Consider the following 26,334-nt stretch of genomic DNA (forward strand, 5'->3'; position numbering starts at 1 on the left):
TACATATCATAGCTGCATTCCGATATTCGCTAGCAGTACCGAAAATCTATAATATACGTGACACAAATTATATATTTTTAGTACTGACAGTGAATTTCAGAACGCAGCCCTCATGTGCACTCTACCTTCTCTCTCTCCACTTTTTCTCTCTCTCTCTCTTTTCTCTCTCTCTCCCTCGCCCCCCTCTCTCTCTCTCTCACTCTCTTTTCTTTCTGATTGGTGCGTATTTTTACCTGCTAACCAAGAAATTCAGTCGAAACATTAACAAATCGTGGGTCAAACAGTGAATATAATCGTAGATATCAATTTGCAAATTTAGCGTTTCTTTCCTCCATTGGATTACTTGGTTATATTGTTCAACAAGGAATTGTTGGAGCTGTTTTACAAGATAAACAATGGATAACGTAAATACAGAAGAATTGAACGAGAACGCAAGTGAGAAGAGTTGGGTCCTAATAAACAGGAGCACTGAACAAACCTGTGATAATGAAACTAATCAGTTACCAGAATTGCAAGAGGTGAATTATGCAATTTAATATATAATAGTAGTATATTTAGGATATTTTAATACCAGGCATAAATTGTAATAAGTTATTATAATAAGAAGTCAATGTGAACGAAATGTCAAAATATTTTAATTTTTAAAGGATTTAATTAACAAGACTCAGGTGATACAAGTACCAAATAATGGCATTGAAATATTATGTGAATATACAGATTCAGACGACACATCCAATGATATATCTGTCATAACAGAAAATGATACAGATGCTCTTAACAAAATTCTTTTAACTAATGAAAATAACACAATATCTGAACCTGAGTACATGATTGACAAAGTCATTCGTTACTTTCAATTACAAAATAATATAACAAAAAATAATACAGGTGTTTTAAATAAAAATGTTTCATCAACTCGTTTAAATTACAATAGATATAGATCTAAGGATATGTTTGATAAAATCATTCATCAGAATTCATCAGAAAACCAATCAGAAAATGATATCAAGGTACTATTTATTATGTTAAAATCTATTTATTATGTTAAAATGACAGAGTATTAAATCTAAAATAATCTGATCATATGCAGGGAGACATGATGTTAATTCATATGTTACTTGTCTGTATAACTTTTTGTCTTATTGGTTATCTTTCTTGCGGTATTTGGCAAATTAATAGGAATACGGATGAAATTAAAAATGGTCTAACTGAATGTCGTAGTATTATTAATACTTTCAAAGAAGGTAAGTTTAAAATTAGACTTTTGCTAACATTTTACTTATATGTTCTATAGTTTCTGTTATTTAATCAAATTCTTTATGTTTAGTGAATATAACACTAAGTGAAATCAAAGCACATATTGTAATGAAAAATAAACTTAACGAAGATCGTGCTAAGCAGCTTTTAAAAAGTATTAATTATTCTAATAAAATGAATAATTTCAACAATAATACATACCTATTGGATCATCTTGAAATATTCTTAAATGTATTATCATTATTGAGTAACGATATTTATAACAGCAATAGCCTGTTGAAAAATGAGATAAACAAGACCCTAGATGTCATAAATAATACAAAAGCATTTTATGAAACTTTAATATCATTTAATAATAATACTAAAAATATGAATGCTTTTGCTATTGTGCAGTAAGTATTGCTAATAAGATATACACATTTTATCATATATATTATTATATGTCAAAATTATGTTATATATTTTAGATTTTTACAAAATGCTATTGACAAGATACATCATACCTCTCATTCACTTCTCATTGATTTAGTAAAGAAAATAAGCAACATAATGTTAAATATACATAGTAAGTATAGTAAAATGGGATATAAATTAAATGAACAAGTGTGCTACTTGAAAAGTATGTTACCTGAAGATAACGAATTTCTAAAACAATTAACTGCAAAGAGCCAGCTTTTAAGTAACTATGAGAAATATTGTTATTTGAAAAATACATCAATGAAATTCAATGGCAAAGCAAATAAGGAACAAGATACAAAGACAAATGATAAAAAGAAGCAAACAAAAAGAGCTGATGATTCAGTGTTGCAAAAAATGTTTGAGGAAAAGGATACTCAGACAGCTGATGCTAAAATATGTTGTGATAAAATAACAAATGATTATTCATACCCTACCATAATAGGTCAGTGTATAGATGAAACACTGAACCATAGTTTTGATGAGACTAGGGAAAACACAAAAATTACATCAGATAATGGAAAAATTACTACAAATAAAACCAAGATAAAAGAACCAATGCCAAATAACTATTCCAGATCAAACGATTTTGCCAAAAAAGTCTCTAATACTGATAAACCAGTTAGAAACAAGAACATACCACCCAAAATTAAAAAGAAAGACCATGTACCAAAATTGGGTAAAAGTCATAAAAATTTATTTAAGGACGAACCAGTGGAGCAAGACCATCATCAAATGAAAAGTGCGGATTGGCTGTTCAAAAGGTACCAGTTTTGTACGAGGTTAAGAAACAAACATTGTCTGTTAAATTTAATTATTAATATAAATAATCATGTAATATCCGTGCAGGTCTAATGGACGGGAGAAATTACGGAAGACTTCGAATACATATTTACCTAAAGTTCGCAAAGCCTCCGAACTCGAACTTGAGATTGATGCAAGTATACATGATATGATAGAAAAATTTGGAGAGAACATTGATAAAACTTTGCGTCTTCTTAAACAAAAGATGGAGCAGGTTCTAGAAGAACGCAGTTTCTTCAAAAGGAAGTAGTGTGATGTTAGTTATTATAGTATTATTATAGTATTATTTCCATCATATTTCCCTTACGATCTCTATCCTAGGGTATTTTTTACATGATAGTATAACGATAGGAGAAATTAACAGATATTCGAAAATGCAAAAATATGCAAATGTACAAAAATATTCAATGTGCGTTTGTGATTGTGTGTTATTTGTTTTTTATAATTAAATTTCAATGCTTGCATTGCGTTGCGGAAACAAAATTTGTTATGCAGTATAATGTGAGATTTGTCGCATTTTAATAACTTGTTTATCGTAATTTTCATTTTGAATCTCATTTGTTCTAAGAGACTAGGAGATAGAAATAGAGTTGATACAGTTTTATTTTGTGAAATGGAAAACATGTGCACAACAAGCCATGACAAATTATCATTAGTGATAAAAACGACGTCCAAGTGACCTGTTTAATAGTATAATTTTAACGTGAAAAGAGTATAATGTACATTATTAATATATAACGCCATATATTTTCATCGAAAATTCTAAAAAATATATATTTTTGTGAAGCTCTACCTGTGGTCTATTTGTATATGTGTATTTGTAATTACATTCATCGGAGATTGCAATGCGCTACGCATTCGGTGCTAAACGTGACTTCGAGTCTGAAGCTCAACTAGATCTTTTTCATTTTTGCGCGAAACCCTCGATTGTCGAATCATCGTCGAACAGCGCGTCACGACGATCTGAGTCATGGTATCGTCTAACTTCAGACGTGATGCGTATTTGGCGTCGGGTTTGTGTATATACGCACTTCAACTTATTCTACATATTTATCTGCTATATATAGTCAGCCACGCGCGTATGGTACGTATCGCCAAAATATTTATTTTCTCGGGACGGAGTTTCTGGAACGCGCGACATTTTAACCTGTCGCGCGAATTTCGCCAGCAGAATCGAATAGCGCGTCTCTACGACGCGACGTTATTGGCGCATTTGCAAGTCGATCGCGTCGAGAGCAGTGCGAAATACCAATCAACGCAGTCCGCGAAACACTTGTCGCGACCCTCTGCGGTTTATCGCGTATGATGCATTGATATGTATTCTATTCGAGGCGAGAAACGAGTTCGTTGTTTCAAATATAAACAACAGAGACTGACTTCGACAGGACACGATGAATGAGCGGATACTCGGCCGGGGTGGGCGTTTATTCGTCGATTGAACGACAAACGATTGCAAATGAGATTTTTCGTGTTTCCGAGAGGCACGCTCAACGCCTGACATTGATGTCGGAGCAACAAAGGAATACACGGCGCAAAAACGCTTTGTTCTGGTTATTTTTACATCGGAATTGATATATTTTCGTGTGCAACGCTCTTAAAATAGAGCGTGGCGGCGGCGTGCGATGTATTTTCCGTACGCTCGCGAACGGCGAGGAACATGAGTTTTGAGGTTACCACGTTCCTGTGTGCTTTCGGTTGATATTGTTCGAGTACTGTCAGGACGTCTGGCGACGAGGAGCACGCGACATGGACATCGTGAGCGAGATAATAGACGAATTCCAGAAATCGTTAGCCAAACGGATTTATTATTCAGCAAGGGATGGAATGGCGATCGCTCTTTATACATTGCTCAACGATAGATCGAACGCCGATATCAATCGCCTAATTAACCAGGTAAATCGTGCGCTCGTTGCGTCATTTCATATAAATATCAGTTGGTCACGGGTAAATATTAGCTATCGTGTCACTTTTTGTGATGCTGTTTTTGACGTATGTCGTAAACATGGATATTATGCAGCTGAATAATAATCGGTTATATTAATAATGTTGATGCTTGATCAGATTATTCTTTTGCAAAAAAAGGGATACATCGAGAATAGACTAATATCTTATTACTGAGTATATGAATGCTTTATTCAGAATTATGTACACAATAATTTCTAGCTTTAATTCTATAATAACATCTTGTTTTGATTATAATTTTAGAATTGTATTGAATAGCAAATTAGAATTATTGTTGGATCTATATACATCTAATTCCAGGAATTATTTTAATAATAATTGAGATAATTAAATTCGTAAAAGTTGTTATTATATAAGTATCGATGTGACACTAAAACCTACATAAGTTTGTAACACATCTAAAAGGAATTATTTAGGGCAACTTGCAACATGCTTAGATACACAATATGTATGTGCATGTGTTTGTGTATGTTGATGTTATAGTATGAACAAAGAAAAAATATGCTTGTAATAAAAAAATTTATAGTTTTAAGTTTTTATTATACTCAAAAGTGTTTGATTAATATTGGATATATATATATATGTTACAAATCTTTATATAAATTTTATAAACTACAAAATCTATTATATGATCACAATATGTAATATAATATATATAACGAATAAAAAAGTGCAAATTTGTATAAAATAATATCTATATTTATATTTATAGAAATTTTTAGAAGATGATGGGCAAAGGTGTACAGTTTTAATTATTGCCGCACGTTATGGACATGATAAGGTAGTTAAAATGCTGCTAGACAAATTTAAGCCTGACTTAGAGCAAGAAGGGACTGTTAAGTTTGATGGATATGTTATTGAAGGAGCTAGTGCACTTTGGGCTGCAGCAGGTACAGTCAAAAAATAATAAGGAAATAATTTTGTATTATAACAATATATCACTATACACTATGATACATATTGACTATAGGAGCAGGACATTTGAATGTTGTTAAAACTCTTGTGAAAGCAGGAGCGAATGTTAATCATCCGACGAAAACTAATTCCACTCCACTTCGAGCTGCATGCTTTGATGGTCGTTTGGATATCGTTAAATATTTAACTGATCATCAAGCAGATATAAGTATTTCTAACAAATTTAATAACACCTGCCTCATGATTGCAGCGTACAAGGGACATCTTGATGTTGTGAGAATATTTACACATTACCATACATAATTTACAATATACATTATGTTATTGTGTTATACTTATTGATATTTATTTATTTTCAATATCTAAAGCTTTCCATACTATATCTCAGGTAAATTTTCTACTGGACAAAGGAGCGGATCCTAATCAAAAAGCACTTTGTGGAGCAACAGCATTACACTTTGCCGCCGAGTGTGGACATACCATGATCGTTCGCGAATTGTTGAGGTATGGGACGAAAATGACAAAGAATGTAAGCGGTATGACGCCTTTAATAGCGGCTGCTGAGCGTACGCGCGCACAAGTAGTTGAATGCTTAGTAAAGAGAGAAGAAGTAACAAAAGAGGAGATAATAGATGCTTACGAGCTACTCGGAGCATCTTACGCTAACGATAAGGATAGTTACTGCCTAATTAAAGCGTACAAGTACCTGCATAAGGCAATGGAATTAAGGTAAGGCAAGGCAAGGCAAGGCCAATTACTATCATATATTCTTTTATTTTATCGAAACATAATACCTCGTTTTCGTTACATCTGTGTCATTTTTCTTATGTCCCCCCAGGTATAGCGATACTAATAATATTGTATATAAGAAACTAGGTTTAACAGTGAAAGCGTACGAGAACTGGAAGGAATGTGAAACGCTAGAACAATTAGAAAATATCAAAAATAATGCTAATGCCATACACATGGAGTCGCTTGCTATTCGAGAGAGAATATTAGGTGGATATACACTTGATACATATGTTTTACTAAAGTATTGCCCTATTATTTATATAATATGTATTTTAATATTTTCTTATACAGGCCTCCACAATCCAGAACTGACACATCCTATAGTATTCAGAGGTGCAATATTCGCGGATAACGCCAGATTTGATAGATGCATAGACTTGTGGCTGCATGCTTTAAAACTGAGGCAGCTTAATAATATAACCGTTGTGACGGATCTTCTTCGATTCGCGCAAGTCTTCTCGCAGATGATACACGTAGGTGTCGATCTGGATATTTCTCAAGTGATAAATGTACTGGAGGCAAGCATTACGGAATTGAGCAAGAATAAAGCCAAGATGCAAAATCCAGACCTGAAGGATGACGCTGAACAGTATGTTGTACGTTTAATGTGAAAATCACTCGGATCCACTTCCAATTTGTTTACTTTATCGTGCACCCTCTCATTGTGTGACACATATAGAAACATATTTCTCCGTATTTAGAAGTAATATCTGCATAGGAAGAGTTGGAGTCAAATACCACAACGACTTTGTATATCTTAACGATTTTGACGAAACTCATGACTCTGAACGGGAACAGATGTAACGAATCGGATTTGACTAAAGCGCACCACTTGGTTCACAAGTTGTGCGCGCTACGGATATGTTTGAAAGATGGACAGACTCTGTTACATCTCGCTGTGAATGCTGAAACTCCCGTCGACGATTTTCACACTAACGATGTTTGCAAGTACGTCAAGAGAAAGAAAGGCAGAGAGAGAGAGAGAGAGAGAGAGAGAGAGAGAGAGAGAGAGAGAGTTAAAAGGTCAAAAAATTAATTTTTAAATTTGAAGCTTTATTTAAGCAATTTATGTGATTTCTAGATTTCCGTGCGCGGCCACGGCAAAATTATTAATTCGTTGCGGCGCCGATGTGAACGCGATGGACAACGAGAGAAACACGCCGCTCCACATTATTGTTGGCTACAGTAAATCCATTAGGTACTTTATGATTGATATCACACAGTTACAAAGATACAAAGAGATTTTTATAAAATCCTTCAAACTTTGTAGCGATTTTTCGACTTTACACTCAATTATAATGGAGCTCATAGAAGCTGGAGCGCATATGGACACTGTAAATAACAGAGGACACACACCGTACGATGCAGTCACCACAGGTAAATATAACACTCGAATATTAGAGATTCAGGCATTCCGTCTGCAGTACGCCAGTGCCCAAACTTGCAAATTATCTGGTTGATATTTCACTTGTGCATTGCAGGCGTAGCTGAAATAATACTACGATCACAGACCAAATTGTCTCTAATGTGTATGGCGGCCAAAGCGGTGAAGGCTTACAATTTGTCGTATACCGGCAACGTGCCACGTTGCCTCGAAACCTTTATAGAGCTGCACGGACCTGGATTGAATCAAGGTTGACGAGTGCTCTACAGTTATTACTGTGAAGAATCGAAATTTTCTGTAATATTATTGTACAAAGTACACTAAAATCATCGTAAATAATGTAAAGTAAATTGTATATCGCGTATGACACTCGGTCAGCAATATGTATGTAAGGGATACATAAACTTGAAATTCCGTAGATGTCTTGCGAAAGATGTTGACGTGCGATTTATATACATTGCTTATTGTTTATACAGTTTAATAATTATAATAATTATAGGATTTGTGAACAAAAAAATTGCCTTTTATAATACGCAGGATCCCTCGAGAAAAGATAATTCTTTGGTCAGAATTATCTTGTCTTACGGGAGTAATGCAAGGAGTCTGCGCTGATATTGAAACAGTTGTATTCATCATCGTACTTTATAGATGATAAATAATATCGCTACGTAGTCACGGCGTTCGGGTTTATGTTTTTATGAAGTCTCAAATAAGCGGAATTTCGAGAGTCGAATGGTGGCGAGCAATGGAATGTGTTGTAATTATGAGCGGCCATTGTGTATTCGGTTTACGTTGTCCTCAAAGTTAAAGTTTTTATTAATTTTAATCTTGTAATTCCTGTGATAAATAAAATCAAACTAAATGAACTTTTCAAACAATGATTAGTTGATTAGCGTACGTGCGTGTAAAAATTAATGCAAATCTCACACACAGAATGTGTTCTTTGAGATGTGCGTTGCAAAAAATACGAGCCACGAGCGAGAATATCCAGAAAGGTGTTGAGATTACAAACTGGTGTGATTGCCATATCAAATTTATTTAATATTTACACACGCAATCTATCTATCTTTCTCTCTGTATACAGTCGTGGGGAGAATTGAGGGTGGGGAGAAGAAAATAATGATAAAATATGCGAGAATATACATACGCACACAATACTTTACATCGTATTATTTACAATTGTTTACAGACTCATTTATTTTACCTATTATACACATTTTACAACGGCGCTCGCTTATTAATTAACACTTCTGTACAAATATACACGTGTGTTGAAGATCTTTTGGCAAAAGAAAGAAAGAAAAATAAATAGAGTAATTCTCATAGGCAGGTACACAATTTATTCGTGACGGCAGGATTTATGTAAGATATACATTGACTCTCGCGTCTGTCAGCGGGGAAGAAAGAGAAATGCATTACATACGTCCTCGTAGATGTGGATGAGAAATGCGCGCGCACCGGACACGCCGATTTACCCGTCCAATTTGCTGCCCTGTCCCTTCAAAACGTTTGCTGCGGCGATATCGTCCAGACGCGAATATCGATACGCGATTCAACGACCGGTGGGCTTTACCATTCACGTTTACCATTCATTTTTGCATGACGAACACCATTATCGATACGGGAACAGTCGACATTGCCGCATTGATGATGGTTTACCGCGTGTGCGCGCAAGAGCGAGCATATAGAAAAGGCATTTCTATATCGTCGAAATTACACGTTACTATTAGTCAATTATGCATTTCCGACACGTGATCTCGTTGTCTACTCGCCGAAGTGTTACGGTGCCTGTGTATGTGTCTCTCGCAATGTGACTGTGTGTAGTTTACCAGTGATGCGCAATCTTCGCCGAAATCGAAATCACTCGGTGCTCTTGTTCCCTTTTATTTGTCGCGCTGTGTTACCCACGCCGCTCGCTTATCATCTCCCATTTCGCGAGACTTACATCGAGAAATCTCTCTATAACGCGCCTATAACGTGTGGATTCGCAAGTATGCGAGCGTACGAAAATAAGAGAAGACAAAAACAAACACAAAACAGATAGAAAGAAATTAAATTGCGTCAACATTGTATAATATCATTCGTCGCTGGACGCAACTCGCTTTGTTAGAAGAGGATACAATATGATAAAATTAATGAATGAATCGTTTTTTATCGCACTTTCACAGACAAAAGTCACAGAATCGACGCAGCTCTCAAGTCCTTCTCGCAGGCACGAAGGGCGCCGCTGTCCAGCATTCTTTTTCTTTACTTTTCTTTTTACTTTTTTCAAGCGAAGTAGAGTCATTTTGGGTGTTCGAAGAGAACGACGAGTGCCGGGGTACGTCGGGAGTGTCGCCTTCGCGTAGACGTTTCGCGTGAACGTTTCTATTTCTATGTGGAAATATGAGAATCACTGGTGAGAGAAGATTACAAGGAATGCAGCAACAGCGCGCGCGCGCGCGCACACTCTTCTTCGTCCTGTCGTGTCTCGTCTCTTATCTCGTCTACCGCGTCACAGAGAGATTCGAACGATGCACATTTGGCGGAGGCAAAACTGGGCGGACGTTAACTCGTAAAATTAGATCTGCCGATGGTCGCCTGTTCATCATCAGATAGGAGTTAATCTCGTCATTTTCTCAATTGAATCCGGCTGGAAGGAAGCAAGCAAGCAAGCAAGTTGCTGCTGCTGCTGCTGCTGCTCCTCTTATCATCGCATTCTTAATCGGCTCGGATGATGATCCACGGCAACAATAACGGCTGCTGCTCTCAATTATATCGCCGCTCGGCCATGATTTTCAGCTCGAGATGACGATCAACCCTTGTTGATCGATTCGCATTAGTCGACTTTCACCTTCACTTTCGATCATCACCTCGAGTTAGTCCTACCGATTGCGACGGAACTCTCATGTATCAATAGTTACATCTCTGATCGAAATCGAGAAGCTTCTTGATCGAAGAAGCTTCTAGTCAGATCTAGTCGATGCGCCAATAAATCTCTAGAGAAACCTTGTCCGCGCCAGAGTGTCATCGGGGAATCGCAAGACGTATCGTTCGCAATTACACCTATATATCTCGTGATCGTTCCTACTATGAGATTACTTCGACATTCGTCGCTGCCCTCACTGTGATGGATACTTTCGTCTCACTTATTTCCCTTTTTTCTCTTAAGTCTAAACGACATACACTCTTTCATACTCTCGCATGTTTCTTTTTTTTATTCTGATACACAAGATCCACAAGAAAAATAGCGACGACAGAGACGCGTCCGAGAGTCCGCGGCGGGAGTCCGCGCGAGCGCGCAGAATAAATATCTCATCGTCTCTCTGCTCGTCCTTCTCTTCTTCTTCATCCTCCGCGTGCTGCATCGCCGTGCTGCCGCGTCTTCTCTCTCGAGGCGAGCGACGTCGAGCAACGGGCAAGCAAGCAGCACGATCCTCAAAAGTACCGCTGTACCAAAGAGACACCGCGGAGATGTCTCGCCGGTACAGGCGGTTTGGTAAGGAGGGAGAAATGTTTCAGCGGCAACCGCATCCGAGGACCGCCATGTCCTGGTAATTCTTCAGCACCACCTTGTTCTCCTCGTCCAAGTAAAGCATGGATATCGAGCTGAGCGCGGTCGGCACGCAACACGCCTTCGGCACCATGGTCGGCTTGGTGGAGTAAACGAGCGTCTGCACGATCGCGTGATTCGTCGAATTCAGATGGTCCGCTAGAGGAAACGGGCAATCACCGTGGCAGTAGAAGGCGTCGTATCCGGGCGGCGCGACAATCCAGTCGTTCCAGCCGACATCCGCGAAGTCGACGTAGAGCGGATGCCGCCGGCAATTCTCGCGACCGTCCTTCCGCCGGTTCTTCCGCATCACGGCACGTCTGGCCCGCCGGTCCATTATCTGATGCGCCGATGCCATCTCATAGCGGCCGTCGTCCATGTAAGCGAACAGCATCGGCTGGCTCACCAGCCACGCTTCTTCGTGCTCGTCCGCGGCGCGCTTCAACCGCACGTGCTCCCGCTTGCGATCGTACGGCCCGGTCACGTGCACCAGCAGGCCGTGATTGTCGCGGTGATTCTGTATCCATCTCACCACCGCCGGGTGCACGTCCAGACTCACAGTCGCGTTCTTCGTCAGGTCGATCACCTTGCTGTCGATCAGCCGCAATATCGGCTGCCGTTGACCTTTCACACCGGGCCGCACTATGTCGTACACTAGCACGCGACCACGCTTCTGCTTCTCCTCGATATCAGTCATCGGGATGCGCGACAACAGCAGCTCGGACGCCTGCAATGTTTCCTCGTTGGGCACCTTGCTGAGGTCGAAGGAGAGCCGAAAGTGATTCGGCGAGTGGAACTTTTGGTCCAGCTTGCTCTCTGGAAGGAGACAATCAGCGATTAGACGCGCTCCTAAAGAGGGTTCGCTTCGGACAATACGCGGCCACCACTTTGTGAGGCTTTCTCTCTTTCTCTCTCTCTCTCTCTCTCTCTCTCTCTCTCTCTCTCTCTCTCTCTCTCTCTCTCTCCGGGTGTTCTCTACCTGCGGCAAAGGACCGTGATTTAACGGATTGGTAACAGGTGCGTGCGTCATTCTTTAGAAAATGGAATTTAAAGAGACGGAAAATCGATTTTCATGGTCTTTCAGTGTCGGCACAAAAGATGCACAATGTTAGTTTTGAAACAGAGACGAAGCGAATACAAAAACAAACGTTCATATAACAAAACCCATCTTCCCAAGCACCTCTCGTAAAGCTGTCGAATTATTTCCTGACTGAGCACATTATGCAATGTTCTCTGAATCGGTACCTGAGAGTAGAGCTAAAAGTTTTCGAGAGAAAGAAAATCATCCGGACGTGTTTGTGCGTTATCTCACGACATTCACATTAATAAGGAGCGCCGCCAGAATATAATCTTCCGTTTGCGTGACCCATACGGATGCTTTGCGATGTGCGTAATTTAAGTTACGCTTCTGCGAAAATAGCCAATAGCGCTACAAGCGTGTTGGGTGTGTCTGTGTGCGTGCGTGCGTGCGTGCGTGCGTGCGTGCGTGCGTGCGTGCGTGCGTGGGGCGTGCGGGTGGGCGGGTGCGTGCGGGTGCGTGGCGTGCGTGCGTGGCGTGCGTGCGTGGGGGGGGGGGGGGGGGGGGGGGGGGGGGGGGGCGGGGGGGGGGGTGCGTGCGTGCGTGCGTGCGTGCGTGGCGTGCGTGCGTGCGTGCGTGCGTGCGTGCGTGCGTGCGTGCGTGCGTGCGGGGGTGCGTGCGTGGGCGTGGCGTGCGTGCGTGCGTGCGTGCGGTGCGTGCGTGCGTGCGGGGGGCGTGCGTGCGTGCGTGCGTGCGTGGCGTGCGGGGGGGGGGGGGGGGGGGGGGGGGGGGGGGGGGGGGGGGGGGGGGGGGGGGGGGGGGGGGGGGGGGGGGGGGGGGGGGGGGGGGGGGTGCGTGCGTGCGTGGGCGTGCGTGCGTGCGTGGGCGTGCGTGCGGTGCGTGCGTGCGGCGTGCGTGCGTGCGTGCGTGCGTGCGTGCGTGCGTGCGTGCGTGCGTGCGTGCGTGCGTGCGTGCGTGCGTGCGTGCGTGCGGGTGCGTGCGTTGCGTCGTGCGTGCGTGGCGTGCGTGCGTGCGTGCGTGCGTGCGTGCGTGCGTGCGTGCGTGCGTGCGTGCGTGCGTGCGTGCGTGCGTGCGTGGCGTGCGTGCGTGCGTGCGTGCGTGCGTGCGTGCGTGCGTGCGTGCGTGCGTGCGTGCGTGGTGCGTGCGTGCGTGCGTGCGTGCGTGCGTGCGTGCGTGCGTGCGTGCGTGCGTGCGTGGGCGTGCGTGCGTGCGTGCGTGCGGTGCGTGCGTGCGTGCGTGCGTGCGTGCGTGCGTGCGTGCGTGCGTGCGTGCGTGCGTGCGTGCGTGCGTGCGTGCGTGCGTGCGTGCGTGCGTGCGTGCGTGCGTGCGTGGCGTGCGTGCGTGCGTGCGTGCGTGCGTGCGTGCGTGCGTGCGTGCGTGGGGGCGTGCGTGCGTGCGTGCGTGCGTGCGTGCGTGCGTGCGTGCGTGCGTGGTGCGTGCGTGCGTGCGTGCGTGCGTGCGTGCGTGCCGTGCGTGCGTGCGTGCGTGCGTGCGTGCGTGCGTGCGTGCGTGCGTGCGTGCGTGCGTGCGTGCGTGCGTGCGTGTGTGTGTATGTGTGTGTGTGACGCAGTTGCGCTGCCGATTCGAAAACAGCGGATTGTGTGCAGCGGCGTTGTGCGCTCATTAAACGCACGTTGTTATATACATATGTTAATTCTCTAAGACGTCGGGGCCGCTCCTAAGCGCGCGCACACACATACACCGGTCATCAAGCGTGTCACACACGTTTGTCTCGCAGAATCCAGCAATTTCTATGGAAACGAGACGACGCAGAGCCGCCGAAGAGAGAGCGCGGAGGAGGCGGACGATTTTAATTTCAATTCGCCAAGCGTTCCCATAGAAGGACGTTGAATCGTGTGGAAGATTCTTCAGGTCTGATTAATTTCATTCAAATCTTATCTGATATGTGTTAGATATGTCCGTCGACAGCGTCGATACCTCAGCTCGCTCGGTATGTGTGCCGTTTGTAAACAAAATAAAACACCGACATGTTCTCTCAACACATTCTTCGCCACTGACGCGCCGTGCCTACGAGCTACCATCCATCGGGTTTCATTCGTAAGTTTCCACAATTAGCATGGCATGTCGGAATTCCTGTTGAATCTCCGCTACATATCTCATTAACCTTGGCACTCGGAGGCCGATTACTATAATCGAAGAATGCCGAACGATACCCTGAATTAATCCTACTGGTCACGACGCTGTTGGAAACGGAGCGTTTCTCGAAATCTCGTCCCGATGAACGGAGAGAGTTGGTTGAACAAGGAAAATCTGAACGTGCAAGAATCGGCTATTCCGAAAAGCCTCAAACCCGCGTGCTACGTCAGCCGTCACCTCTGGTACTGGAAGGACGCGTCGTTTTAGGTTCCGGGGTTCGAGAAACCGGTATTATCTCGACGAGTTCAGATTCGCGTGTCAAGGGCACGCGAGAACGATGTCGACGATTCGTTTGCGACAATGAAAACATCATGATCGAGACATGAAAGAGACACGGCGCGCGTCTCCTCTTTTCCTCGTCCGTAGCTCGTCCAGCATTAGAATCGTGTAATATTGCTGAAGCAAAACCGACACTGCTCCCGGTTTCTTTTCTCTCTCACAAGCGGCAATTTAAAGCGACGACGCGTCGTCGCGGGCGTTCAGCTATCGTCCCGAGCGGGACGAGCGCTTTCATCGGGACAATGCCTCTGCGAAGACAGACGAGGCAAAATGAAATGAGACAAGATGAGATGAGATGAGACGAGACGAGACGAGACCAGACGAGATGAGACAGACATCAGGTTCAGCTCACGATGCCCGGTCACTTTCCATTACGCATCCTCCTTAATTGCTCTCACTACTTTCTCCTACGTTATGTCATCCCCCGCGTATGCTTCTACTTTTCCGCTCGATGCTCTCGGCCGGGAGGATCAGCGACTTCGAATACCGATCCTATCCGCGGATCCGACCAAGAAGACTTTGGCGAAATTTGGCCTCGGGAACAATCGGTAGGAATGTACCGACTCGTCTATATTAACAATCCGGATGTGAATCATTGGGACGGAAGCTGGACCTCCCGCGAAAACGGAGGAGAGAGAGAGGGGAGGGGAAGAGAGAGAGAGAGAGAGAGAGAGAGAGAGAGAGAGAGAGAGAGAGAGAGAGAGAGAGAGAGAGAGAGAGAGAGAGAGAGAGAGAGAGAGAGAGAGAGAGAGAGAGAGAGAGAGAGAGAGAGAGAGAGACAGAGAGAGAGAGAGAGAGAGAGACAGAGAGAGAGACAGAGAGAGAGACAGAGAGAGAGAGAGAGAGAGAGAATAAGAGATACCTGACGGCGGCTCTCTGAGAATCCCTTCGGTACATTCCAAGGTGGTCTCATCATCGAACGATAATACCCCTACGAGAGAGACGGAGAGCGTGTAAGGAGCTGACTCCTTTTTGTTCTAAGGTCCCCCGTAGGACACTCGGGATCCGGCGCGGCACGCTCTCAGTAATCAGCGCGGCCAAGGGAGGGCCCTTTGTCGGTTGGACAACCATGAAATCGTTCGGATGCCTTTCTTTTCCTTTTCACGCGGTGGGCAAACTCGGCGTATTCTCTGCGTGCTCTAAATTTGTGAAAGAACGAGATAATCGTGTTGGAAACAAAGTGCTCAAATTAGTGTCTCAGATAATAATGAAAGAAAAAAAATTGAATACGTATCTTTCGGAAGGTACACTATCGCGATGACGGGGATTGAGAAGATTAGAGTACGTTCATTGTCGTCGAAAGCAAGTAAACGAAACAGCGAAACGTATGCGCTCTCTCTCTCTCTTTCTCTCTCATTACAGACTATTCGAATCTAAATTTTTTTCGCAATCGCGCTACTTTAGCTATTAGGTGTGTGAATTAATTTGGTCCGTTTTTTCATCCAAAAAAAGACTTTAGTATGGAAAAACATGAAAAAGTACACTAATCAAAGTATTTGTCATCGCTTGCTATTATTTTTCCCCATCTGTCTGGCAGTTGTTGCATTCCGTGATGGAAAAACGACTCGTCCTTCGAAGCGATCCATTCATTGAGCCATTTCTCTATTTCTTTATAATTGTTGAAGTGCTGGTTCGAAAGCCCGTGTGCCATCGACCTGAACAAGTGATAATCGGATGGAGCAATGTCTGATGAATAAGGCGGGTGAGGTAAAGCATCTCAGCCAATTATTTCCAAGGTGGCCTTCACAATCTTTCCAACATGTGGCTGAGCGTTATCGTGCTGGAAGATCACTTTGTCGTGTCTCTTTGCATATTCCGGCCTCTTATTCTTCAATGCGTTGTTTAAACGGATCAATTGTTGTTGGTAAAGTTCAGCAGTGATGGTTTAGCTCTGTTTTAATAGTTCATAATACACTACACCCTTCTACGTCCCACCGTATACAGAGCATTACTTTCTTGCCGTGAATATTCCGCTTTGGTATCGATGTGGATGGTTTTCCTGGATCGCTAATGGATTTCCTTCGTTTGGGATTATCGAAATATATCCAACATTCAACAATTGCGCAAGCTCATGTTGTGATTGACACGGATCTTCATCGATTAGCGCCTGCAATTCCTCGTCCTCGAACTTCTTCGGCCTGGACGAGGTTTGTCATCGACACCGAAATCATCACTTTTGAAACGTCGAAACCATTCTCTGCATAATTTACCGGTGGGAGCACTTTCACCATAAACTTCTACGAGCATTGGATGAGCTTCAGAGGCTGTTTTCTTTAAATGAAAACAGAAAATGAGAACTTCCCGGAAATGATGCTTTTTTGGCTCGAATTTCGACATTTTCGAATCAGATAAACACGATGTTATTGTTACAAACCCAAACGTTTATCAACTGAATATTATTGTCAGATATCAAAACTAAATAAAGCCTTTTATAGACATTAGAGATTAGAAAATTACATAGTACAGCAATTGACCGCCAGATGGACCGAATTAATTCACACACCTAGTATATGCCGTGCAAGCATAGGTCCTTTTTCAGAAAAGGGACAATCGTCTCCTGTATATAACTACGGCTTGGAATAAACCTTAATACCTATTGGGTGTACAAATTAGTTCGGTCCGTTTTCAAAAGATGGCTCCGGCTGTTATGAATGGTTCATAATGACTGCCGATTTTGGCGGTTTCAGAGAGGTTTAACATCTGCCAATAATATTCAGTTTATATCGCTTTGAGTTTCATACAAAAACCTTGCTTTTTACAGTGTTGAAAATGTCGAATTTTGTGTTAACCAAGCAGCGTTTGCGGGAGGTTTTAATTTTCTGCTTTAATTGGAAGAAAAGTGCAGCTGAAGCTCATCGAATGCTTGTTGAAGTTTATGGTGACGCTGCTCCAACTGATAAATCATGTAGGGAATGGTTTCGACGTTTCAAGGATGGAGATTTCAGCGTCGAAGACAAGCCTCGCTCTGGACAGCCAAAAAAATTCGAGGACAAAGAATTAGAGGCATTACTCGAAGAAGATCAGAGTCAAACGCAAGAGGAGCTTGCAGAATTATTGGGAGTGACTCAACAAGCCGTTGAGGCCTGGATACGAGCCGGAAAAACGGCCGGAATACGAGCAAAGACATGATAAAGTTATTCTTCTTCATGACAACGCTCGGTCTCATGTCGCAAAAGTCGTAAAAAAATATTTGGAAACGCTCAAATGGGATGTTTTACCGCACCCGCCGTATTCTCCGGACATTGCTCCTTCTGATTACTGGTTGTTCCGAAGGATGCAGCACGATTTGGCAAGTCACCGGTTCACTTCTTTCGCAGATATCGAAAATTGGCTCCAAACTTGGATCACCTCAAAAGACGAGTTATTTTTTCGAGATGGAATTCGAAAATTGCCTGAGAAATGGGAGAAAGTAGTAGCCAACGATGGAAAATACTTGAATTGATCTGTTAATTCATTTTGTTTTGAAATAAATACATCTTTTAACACAAAAAACGGACCGAACTAATTTGTACTCTCAATAAAATCACGCCTGTTATGCTAATCACACTATACTTAACGTAAACTTGCAATTCGCGGGCCAATGTCTTCCTCAAATTATCGCGTGGTCCGGAAATTCTTACAAGACTCACGAATAAAAAAAGGACTCTTCTATGTATCGTACACACATGATACTTATCACATACACACACACATACATACATAGGATACTTATTGTACGCATATATATGCACAATTATCCTCATTACGGATACCTTGCGATAGACCAAAAATCCGCATTTGCGTTAAATATTGCGGATATTGAGTTCGTAGTCAAAACACGGAATTATTGAGTCGAGTTGCTCCAGCGCGATCGTACGAGAATTTGTCACTTGCGTTTGCCGGCGTAGAACGAATGACGATTGATAACGGGCACATTGCTACTACTGTACTTTCACTGAGAGTCGAAAGAGTCGCCAACCTGTTTTCGAATTACGATTCGCAACTTCCCGTGCTAGTTGACACCGCCGCTCAGTGATTCACAAATTGCGAATGTACGACGGCGATGATAATGATGCCTCTTGCGTATATTTACGCATACCGACGACGGTGACAATTCTTCGCGTACGACGTATCGTCATTTTTTAATATATCAACGTTGAGAACCTGCGGAGAAGGATACCGAGAATGTTAGTTAGAACAACCCGAGCTTGTAATCTCGTCGTATAATTTTGCCTTTTCGCACCCAATAAAATCCGCTTACGATATCGGTCGAGATGCAACGCTGTCGACGAAATTAATCGGTATTTCAACGCTCTTTTGACGATTCACAGGTTGATAAACGCAGATCGTGGGGATGAAGAGAGCCAAGGGACGCGGCGAACGGGCAGCGTTTTGTGATGATGAGACGGACAAGAATGCGGTGTGAGAAACGCACGTGTACAACGTTCATCGGCCGTCTTCGGCCAAATAGCGAGCAGCTAAGGTTTGTTCCCTCTCGGGTTTGCTCTCTCGGGTTTGTTCCCGAAGTAATTGCGTACGTGGGTATCTCGCTCCTTCGCGCGTTCCCTACCGAGAGCGAGACACGTGAAACGCCGGCAGAATTACAAGCCCACTTACCGACATGGTAGAACGAACGAACGACGTTGGCCGATCGCGCGTGAATGCCCGGCTTTGCGATGTCCGCTGTGCCGATGCTGTTCTGAATGTTGTGCAGTTTCCTCAGTGACTCCGGAACGTGAGTCAATCCCTGGGGCTTGGGTCTCTTGCGGAGACCTAGGAAGGTGAGCAGGCTGGCCTCTATCCCGGCGATCACCTGCTCGCGCTTCTTCATGTGATTCGACGACAACGACGATGGCGACGATGCAGTCGTGTTCGAGTTGATGCGTAGGCTAGTCTCTGCGTTAGCATTTGCTAGCAGCGCGATTGCTGCCACGAGCACTAGACTCAGCAGCGGCGACATGCGCATCGTGACGTCGTCACTCGCTGACGTTACCTCCCTGGAAGCACACACGAGAGAAGTGTCAAAGAATCCGGCGAAACGATCAAGTTTGACTTTACAATGTCGATTAAGCTCTAGATAATCCGTGAATTGTAACATTTCTGGTGGAGATTCAGACGCGAGCTCACGCGCGCGCGACTGTCTTATTCTCGCGTCTGCATCTTCATGCATTATCCTCAGCAAAATATGGTTGTGTAAATATTTTCTTGTTTGAGAAGGACTTTGCAAGTCCAAATTGACGGACGAAACTTTGTCTTTTTCATACCAAGGGACGCTGAAGACAATTAATGTCTGTCGTAAAATTCGAAAAGAATTCATTAATTCAAACGAATTATTCTTCTTCTGTGAATTCGCGACACACGATGATGACACGCGCGATGATTTATTATAAATGAGCACACAGTTTCTCAACAGCAAACGACCCGAGAATTCTTTATTCCTCACTTTTTTGTTTTGAGCGGCTCCCTAGTCACACGAGTGGTACTTAAGAAGGCACCTTTTACCTACGGTGGACGATGGCTGACTGAGAGAGCAGAGACTGAGGAGTTCATTAAAGAAATGCGGTCTGGCCCGAAGAATTGGAGGGAACAGATTGAGCAACCTTTTCTAAAGGTACATTAGTCAGTCCTTAAGGATGCACGGTACTCGAGATAAGCAGCGCGAAGCCGTGAGATACAGCTGTGCGCCCAGGTAGAAAATAGATAATTTCGGTTCATATTTTCAGATCGACTCGGTCGACTTACTTTTCTTTTTCTCCGGAACTCTTTAGCTGCTTCAAAGCAAATATACGGCACAATTCAAACGCTGTACAACATAACCGGTAGATTTCACACAAAAACGCGGGCATAACAACACTAATCATGCTGAACAATCTTGAACGTCCTCGCGACTTTTGCGCTTCTGCGACTTTTGAGCAAACGCGAGATGCGGCAAATTTCGCGAAATCTCTCGGAAATTTTACCGCGGCGAGATACCGCATAATTTCTCTGAGTCAGCACGAGGCGAGGATGATCAGGCTCTCCCAGGACCCAATTCCACGGGTCCTCGGTTCCTGGGTCCGCCAATGGATGCGGAGGAATTCGTCGAATCAGCCTTCTGTCCCAAAGTAATCGCTTTCTCTTACTCTTCGGCCATCGGGCGTCTCTTTTTACGATCTTATACAGGGTGATTCGACGAATATCTCCGGGGTCTCTCGGAAGAAGAACGGATTGGACAGCTCGAATTAACGAAAGATCGAGAACGAGGAACACTCGCTCGCTCGCTCGTAACGGTCGCGACTGTTACACCTGTGTGCATCGCCAGATAACCGTCGGCTAGGTCTATCCTTTGTTACTTGAACTGCCGTTTGTCACACGCTCAACACGTAAATATCACAGGAACGCTTACGCGATCTGTTGACAACAAAGTTACCTTCTAAAAAAAGGACACGAGGTGCGAAACGCCTCGACGTAACGCGAGCCGCGAGTTGCTATTTGGAGCGTAACCGTCAGCCCGTAACGACTGCGCGACGTGTAATTTTCGGAATTGATCGAACAATGTTGTCTCATGACACACTTGCTGCGTTGCATTAACGGTAGAGTTCCGTCCGCGGCGGACGAAACTGGTTTTATCCGCGATTTTCAGCGCGTATTTCTCAAAGGCAGAATATTTATGCCGCCGTGACTCGCTCGCTCGTTCGCTCGCGGCCGTTATCGGTGGACATTAAGCGGATATGTGTTCCACTCTCGGTTTCATTCAGTGTAAAATGCTAAGCCCGGTGAATGCCTTCCTGTTTTAGCGTTACGCTAAAACGAACGTCGATGCGGGCCCCGACGCGACCGTCGGACCCGAAGCGGAAGAAAGCCTCTGCGACGTACAAGGAAGACCTGCTTGAATATCACACGAGATTAGTTACTGCGCGGAGAATCGCTAATCGATAATCGACGCAAGCGAAATTATTCTGACGCAAAATCAAAGACTATGGAGAACGTTACCTCGGCGCGAGATTTTTCTCTCTCCCGCGAATTCGCGAATTTATTCGCTTTCGAGCTCTGTCACGGTCCGCGGAGAATCCACAATTGAGACTGATCGGATTGATCTGCGAATAAAAAAGCAGCGAGAGAAGCTATAACACTCTGCCGATCGAGCGGAGAATACGACGTGCCAATTCATTTAAATAAATCATAATGCGTAATTAATGATAATGCATCGCGCGGGGATACAACAACACATTGACAAAATAGTCGCTCGTTTATGACCGTGTGAACACGATCTTTTCCTTCTGCCGGCTCGATAAAACCGGCGCATAACGACGCCGCGCGGCGGCACGAGTTCTCGGTATTCTCATTAATGCTGAGAGATGCTGCATACGCAAGTTAATTAATTCTAATAATTCTCTTCCGAGAAACGTCGGGCGCGTGCTCTATCTACCGGCGCTTTCTTCCGCTCTCGGCGAACGACGCGCGTGGAACTTCGCGTGTGCATAAAATTATCTTCCCCGCGAGCCTCTCAGTCGTGTTTCCCGAGCGAATTCTCTCAGAGCAGATGAGAAAGAGATATTTTCCACCGCAAGAGAATGCTCGAAACGCCGTTCGTCCTGAAAATCTTACGACTTCCATTAGTCATCTTTCTCGTCTAGCCGCTCCTTAAATGCGCGCGATTCGATTTTCAAGCACAAACGAGACCGCGGCCGAATAGAACAAGATCTCGCGATATCATCCCTGAAACGCGTCGGAGAACCTGGAGGATGCTCCAGGACACATCTAGGATGATCTCGGAACGTCTCTCACGAGTGTGTAACGTACGGAAGGAAAGCTATCTGTGTGCAATGATTACCTTATTGCCACTAATGCGATAGGTCACAAAGCAAGAACAAGAAGAAGGCGGGGAGGCAATTAGGACGACTTTGGCCTACATCTTCGTTCTCTCCCTCTTCGCAAACACTGTGCCGCCATTCATCCGCTGAAAAGCATCATCACACGTTGTGTTAGTCAGAGGCTCTTCGGTCAACGCGACCGGGCGGCGTTACAAAGATTTCATTAACAGTCCTCCCTCCCGCGTGTTTCCGCGCGGAGGGATGACAGCGGGGTACAATATGGCGGTTTGTGCAACGCGCTATCCGGCTCATCCGCGCGCTGGCGGCTCGCGCGAGGGCTCGCAGACCTCTCGTGCGGCCCTGGCAGTACGAAGGAGCAGAGAGACGGGGCAGAAAGGTTGGTGGGACCAAGGCAGAGCCAAGCTGTCTGCTGCTACCGCCACCGCCGCCTCTCGCGCGCGCCTTGGCTCTCTGGGGGCCGCGCGCGCGGCGGCGGCGGCGGCGGCGGCGACGGCGACGACGACGGCGGCGGCGGTGACGACGACGACGACGACGACGACGACGACGACGACGACGGCGACGGCGGCACAGCAGCGAGAAGGCGCGCGTGAGAGTCCGAGAGAGCGAGACTCTCATTGCGCGTTAAGTAATAATATCCAGATCCTTTCTTCTCCAACGCCTCTCTCGTAGCGCGCGCGCGCACGCGCGACCAACTTGTTTTTTCAAGGACAATGAATTTACCGATGGGGACGCATTCGCGCGGAAAAAGGCTCGTCACGCATGCATTCCTCGCGGTGCATTACCGTGTGGGCGCGGGCGCGTTTGCAAAAGGTGCCTTTAGCGTACCTTCGCTGCCCACCTCATCGTCGCCGCCGACCCTCGTTGGCGATAGATAGCGACGGCGGCGGCGACCCCCGGGGGATCTCTCCAGGCGAGGCACAGGTATGCCGTTCTCCGGCAAGTTCTCCACGGGGAAAACATATCTCGAGCTTATGAGCGTTTTGGTAGGACCACCCGCGCGCTCGGCCGCGACCACCGAGCAAGCGGCGAGCCGCGGACGGATCGTTAATGGGCAACGTGCTGCTCTCCTCCCGAGCGAGTGAGGAATTTACCCGCGACCGCGAGTCACCGACGATGGCGACGGCGAACACGTTGTTGACGACGTCGCGGTCGACGATGCGTAAACAAGCCAGCCGCTCGCCGCGTTCCTCTTATACCTGGAAACAACGTCCGCGACGCGGGCGGGCTGATGGACGGATTTGCATTCGCGCGTTCACTCGCTCGCTCGTTCGCTCGCTTGCTATCGCAGGCACGCATGCCGCTGACCAAGCGCGCCGCTGGAATGCGGCGCGCTGGAATATACAAGGATAAGGTCGGCGCGGAGCTGCGTGCGCGGTGTGCTCCGAAGCGCGCGCGAGAGAGTCACATACAGTGTAGGCACGTCATCGTCTAAAATAATCGGGCCAGGCGACGGCAAACGGCAGCGGCGGCGACGGCGACAATGAGCGCGGACAGCGGTTGAGGTTGAGGAAGAAGTGGGTCGGAGAGTAGAGCGGTGGGACGCCAATTGGAAAGAAAGGAAATAGAAGAAGGAATCTTGCGGTCGCGCGACGCACTCGCGCGCGCCTCGCGGAACGGAAAGAAAGAAAGAGACGGACAGACGCGGGGAAGTGCAAAAAAAAGAAGCTGGAGAGCAGAGGAGAGAGCGAGAAGGGGAGGGAGGGAGAGGGAGAGAGAGGGAGAGAGGGAGGGAGAGAGAGAGGGAGGGAGGGAGGGAGGGAGGGAGGGAGGGAGGGAGAGAGGGGGAGAGAGAGAGAGAGAGAGAGAGAGGGGAGAGAGAGAGAGATACGCGGAGTTGAGGACGGGGAGAAGCGTGCATAAACAGAGAGGGAGAGGGACAGACTGCGGACTGATAGACAGAGAGAAAGAAAAGACAAGAATCCTTGCTCACCTAACTAATCACGAGTCCGTAGTTCGAACAGCCACGGCATCTCAACGGTGCCCCACGACTGTACCACGCGTAACCTCACACTGGCACCACTCTCGCACGCGCGCGCGCGCGCGCACGGTCCACAACGCAAAAACCAGGAGGGCACTCTCCGGTGTCCAGCGACGGCCGGTCTACCCGACCGCGCGCGCGGTCGAGGAGGTGGAATACGGGGGAATAAGGGGGAGAAGGGAGGAAGAAAGAGGTACGAGACAGGGGCACTCGAGGAGGGAAACGAGGTAGGCGACGAAGACGTCGGTTGCGACGGCGATGCTTCTCGTCCTGCGACGACTACTGTTGGACTGCTCTCCCTCGTAGGATACGTTCTTTTCCTCACGATACCATATACGGCCTCGCAAGCCGCGGCATCTGGTCCCAATGAGATCGATCGGAGAGACACAACGATCTACCGAACGTCGATCAGGAGACGGTCATAGAGTTCTGTCTGTGTACCAGGTGTGCGTTCTCTCGCAGTCGTCGTCGTCGTCGTCGTCGTCGCAACGATAGTAGCAGCAGCAGTCGTTGACGGCTGATGGATGCAGGAAGGGAGGAAGGGGCTAGGGCCTCCTTCGTACACCTGCGCGCGACCTATCAACAGGTCCTCGCGCGCTCGCGCGCACGCACGCACGCACGCACGCATGCACGCACGCACGTACGACGCGCGTACGTACGTACGCACGACGCACGACGCACGCACAGGGCACACGGAATCCGGCCCCGCCAAGTTCCACGCCGATGCGCACGTATGCACGGATATTCCTCCTCCCTGCTGCTGCTGCTATTGTTCTCTTGCTTCCTCCAACGTTGTTGACGAGTCGTCCCCGATGAGTGAGTAGTCGCTTGTCGCTCTCCTGAGAGAAGAAGAACAATGACTACACGAACGGCACGAGAGATCGCGGCGGCGGCGGCGGCGGCGGCGACGGCGAAGGAGACAAGCGTGTTTCTCGCTGGTTTTCCGCTGGCGCGGACGCGATCGCAACGATAATGCTTCTCTCGACAACTACTCTCCGAACCCACGTCGCATGGACAACGCACAGCCGAGATTGAGCGGAGAACTATCGCGAGGAGGTTTGGGCAAGGCCGCGTCGAACGTGTGTGCCTCTCGGACCCCGATCCAGCGCGCTCCGTTCTACTGGCCCTTCCTTTTCTACCGCATGCCCCCCCACTAACAGTCAGCTTCAGGAGCGAGACGCGCTTCGCGTTGTCCGCATCCGTACTTTTCGCTGTGTCTCTTTGTTATTTTTTTAGGAGATTATTAGTCACACACCTGACACCTCGTGTGTGATACCAGAGAGGAGCTTGCTGATTTCATCAAAGCAACCATATGAACGGCTCGCTCCCCCGGCTACGACGCTCCTGTGCAACGTCGCTCGTCCTTGTTCCTTCCCCAGAACACGTCGTCGTGTCCCACGCTCGTACTCTTCCCATTCCCGGACTCGCTTCACCAGTCTGCCGCTGCTGAGTCTCCTCCCTCTCGTCGCTCTGCTCTTTTCACTCATCCGCCTGTGTCTGTTAGTGGTCCTCGATCCTACTCCATCGATCCTCGATCCACCCCTACTCTCGTCGGGGCCTAGTCCTGCATCCTGATTCACGCTGATGAATTTCGTGGACGATTAGTCTCTTGGACTCGGCCATCGCTCACACGACAATCAGCATGGGTTATGTTTACCGAATTGTTTTACAACCCTGAGACGAAGATGTATCTGATATTATTGATAGCCAGACATTCGTGTTTGTTACTTAGCTGTTGAATTCATATCGAAGACAATGCAGAAGACAATGTATAAGTGGGCACGGAGACGGCGAAAGTACCTTCGCAGATTGTAAGCGCAGATTTTAAAGTAAGAACCGTTGTCGGTTGATCCAGCCTGAACCCAGTCGGTAATGAAGAAACTACGCCGCCATCTATAAAGAAGCGAGTGACCCTATCGATTCGATCACGAATCGATTAGCGATTATCCTAAGCACCTCGCGGTTAATATGAAAATTGCTCATTGT

At 45.9% G+C, this 26,334-nt stretch overlaps 3 protein-coding genes across 4 annotated transcripts; 2 read left to right on the forward strand and 1 right to left on the reverse strand.

Annotated features, from left to right (window-relative positions):
* The first annotated feature begins 195 nt into the window (after positions 1-195).
* LOC105180487 (uncharacterized) lies at positions 196-4,040 on the forward strand. Of its 2 annotated transcripts, none has more exons than XM_019840165.2 (6): positions 196-518; positions 648-1,010; positions 1,091-1,244; positions 1,328-1,649; positions 1,725-2,477; positions 2,563-4,040. In XM_019840165.2, exons 1-6 carry the CDS (start codon positions 396-398, stop codon positions 2,765-2,767), a joined length of 1,920 nt encoding a protein of 639 aa, XP_019695724.1. In that variant the 5' UTR covers positions 196-395; the 3' UTR covers positions 2,768-4,040. The 2 variants fall into 2 exon arrangements, with proteins under 2 accessions (XP_019695724.1, XP_025155559.1); XM_025299774.1 differs by having other exon boundaries at positions 437-518; positions 718-1,010.
* Positions 4,041-4,184: 144 nt separating this feature from the next.
* LOC105180467 (protein fem-1 homolog B) lies at positions 4,185-8,436 on the forward strand. Its single transcript, XM_011136524.3, has 10 exons — positions 4,185-4,410; positions 5,192-5,369; positions 5,450-5,667; positions 5,783-6,123; positions 6,233-6,393; positions 6,478-6,782; positions 6,905-7,134; positions 7,268-7,384; positions 7,457-7,563; positions 7,668-8,436. The coding sequence occupies exons 1-10, from the start codon at positions 4,264-4,266 to the stop codon at positions 7,823-7,825; spliced, it is 1,962 nt and encodes a 653-aa protein (XP_011134826.1). The 5' UTR covers positions 4,185-4,263; the 3' UTR covers positions 7,826-8,436.
* Positions 8,437-8,708: 272 nt separating this feature from the next.
* On the reverse strand, positions 8,709-26,120 carry LOC105180468 (protein decapentaplegic). Its single transcript, XM_011136525.3, is given in 5 exon segments — positions 8,709-11,918; positions 19,174-19,553; positions 20,299-20,359; positions 25,604-25,910; positions 25,912-26,120. Coding segments are annotated over 5 exon segments (1,659 nt in total). The 5' UTR covers positions 25,972-26,120; the 3' UTR covers positions 8,709-11,067.
* Positions 26,121-26,334: the final 214 nt, after the last annotated feature.

The sequence above is a fragment of the Harpegnathos saltator genome, unplaced genomic scaffold (assembly GCF_003227715.2).
Source record: "Harpegnathos saltator strain DR-91 unplaced genomic scaffold, Hsal_v8.6 scaffold293, whole genome shotgun sequence".
Lineage (NCBI taxonomy): Eukaryota > Metazoa > Arthropoda > Insecta > Hymenoptera > Formicidae > Harpegnathos > Harpegnathos saltator.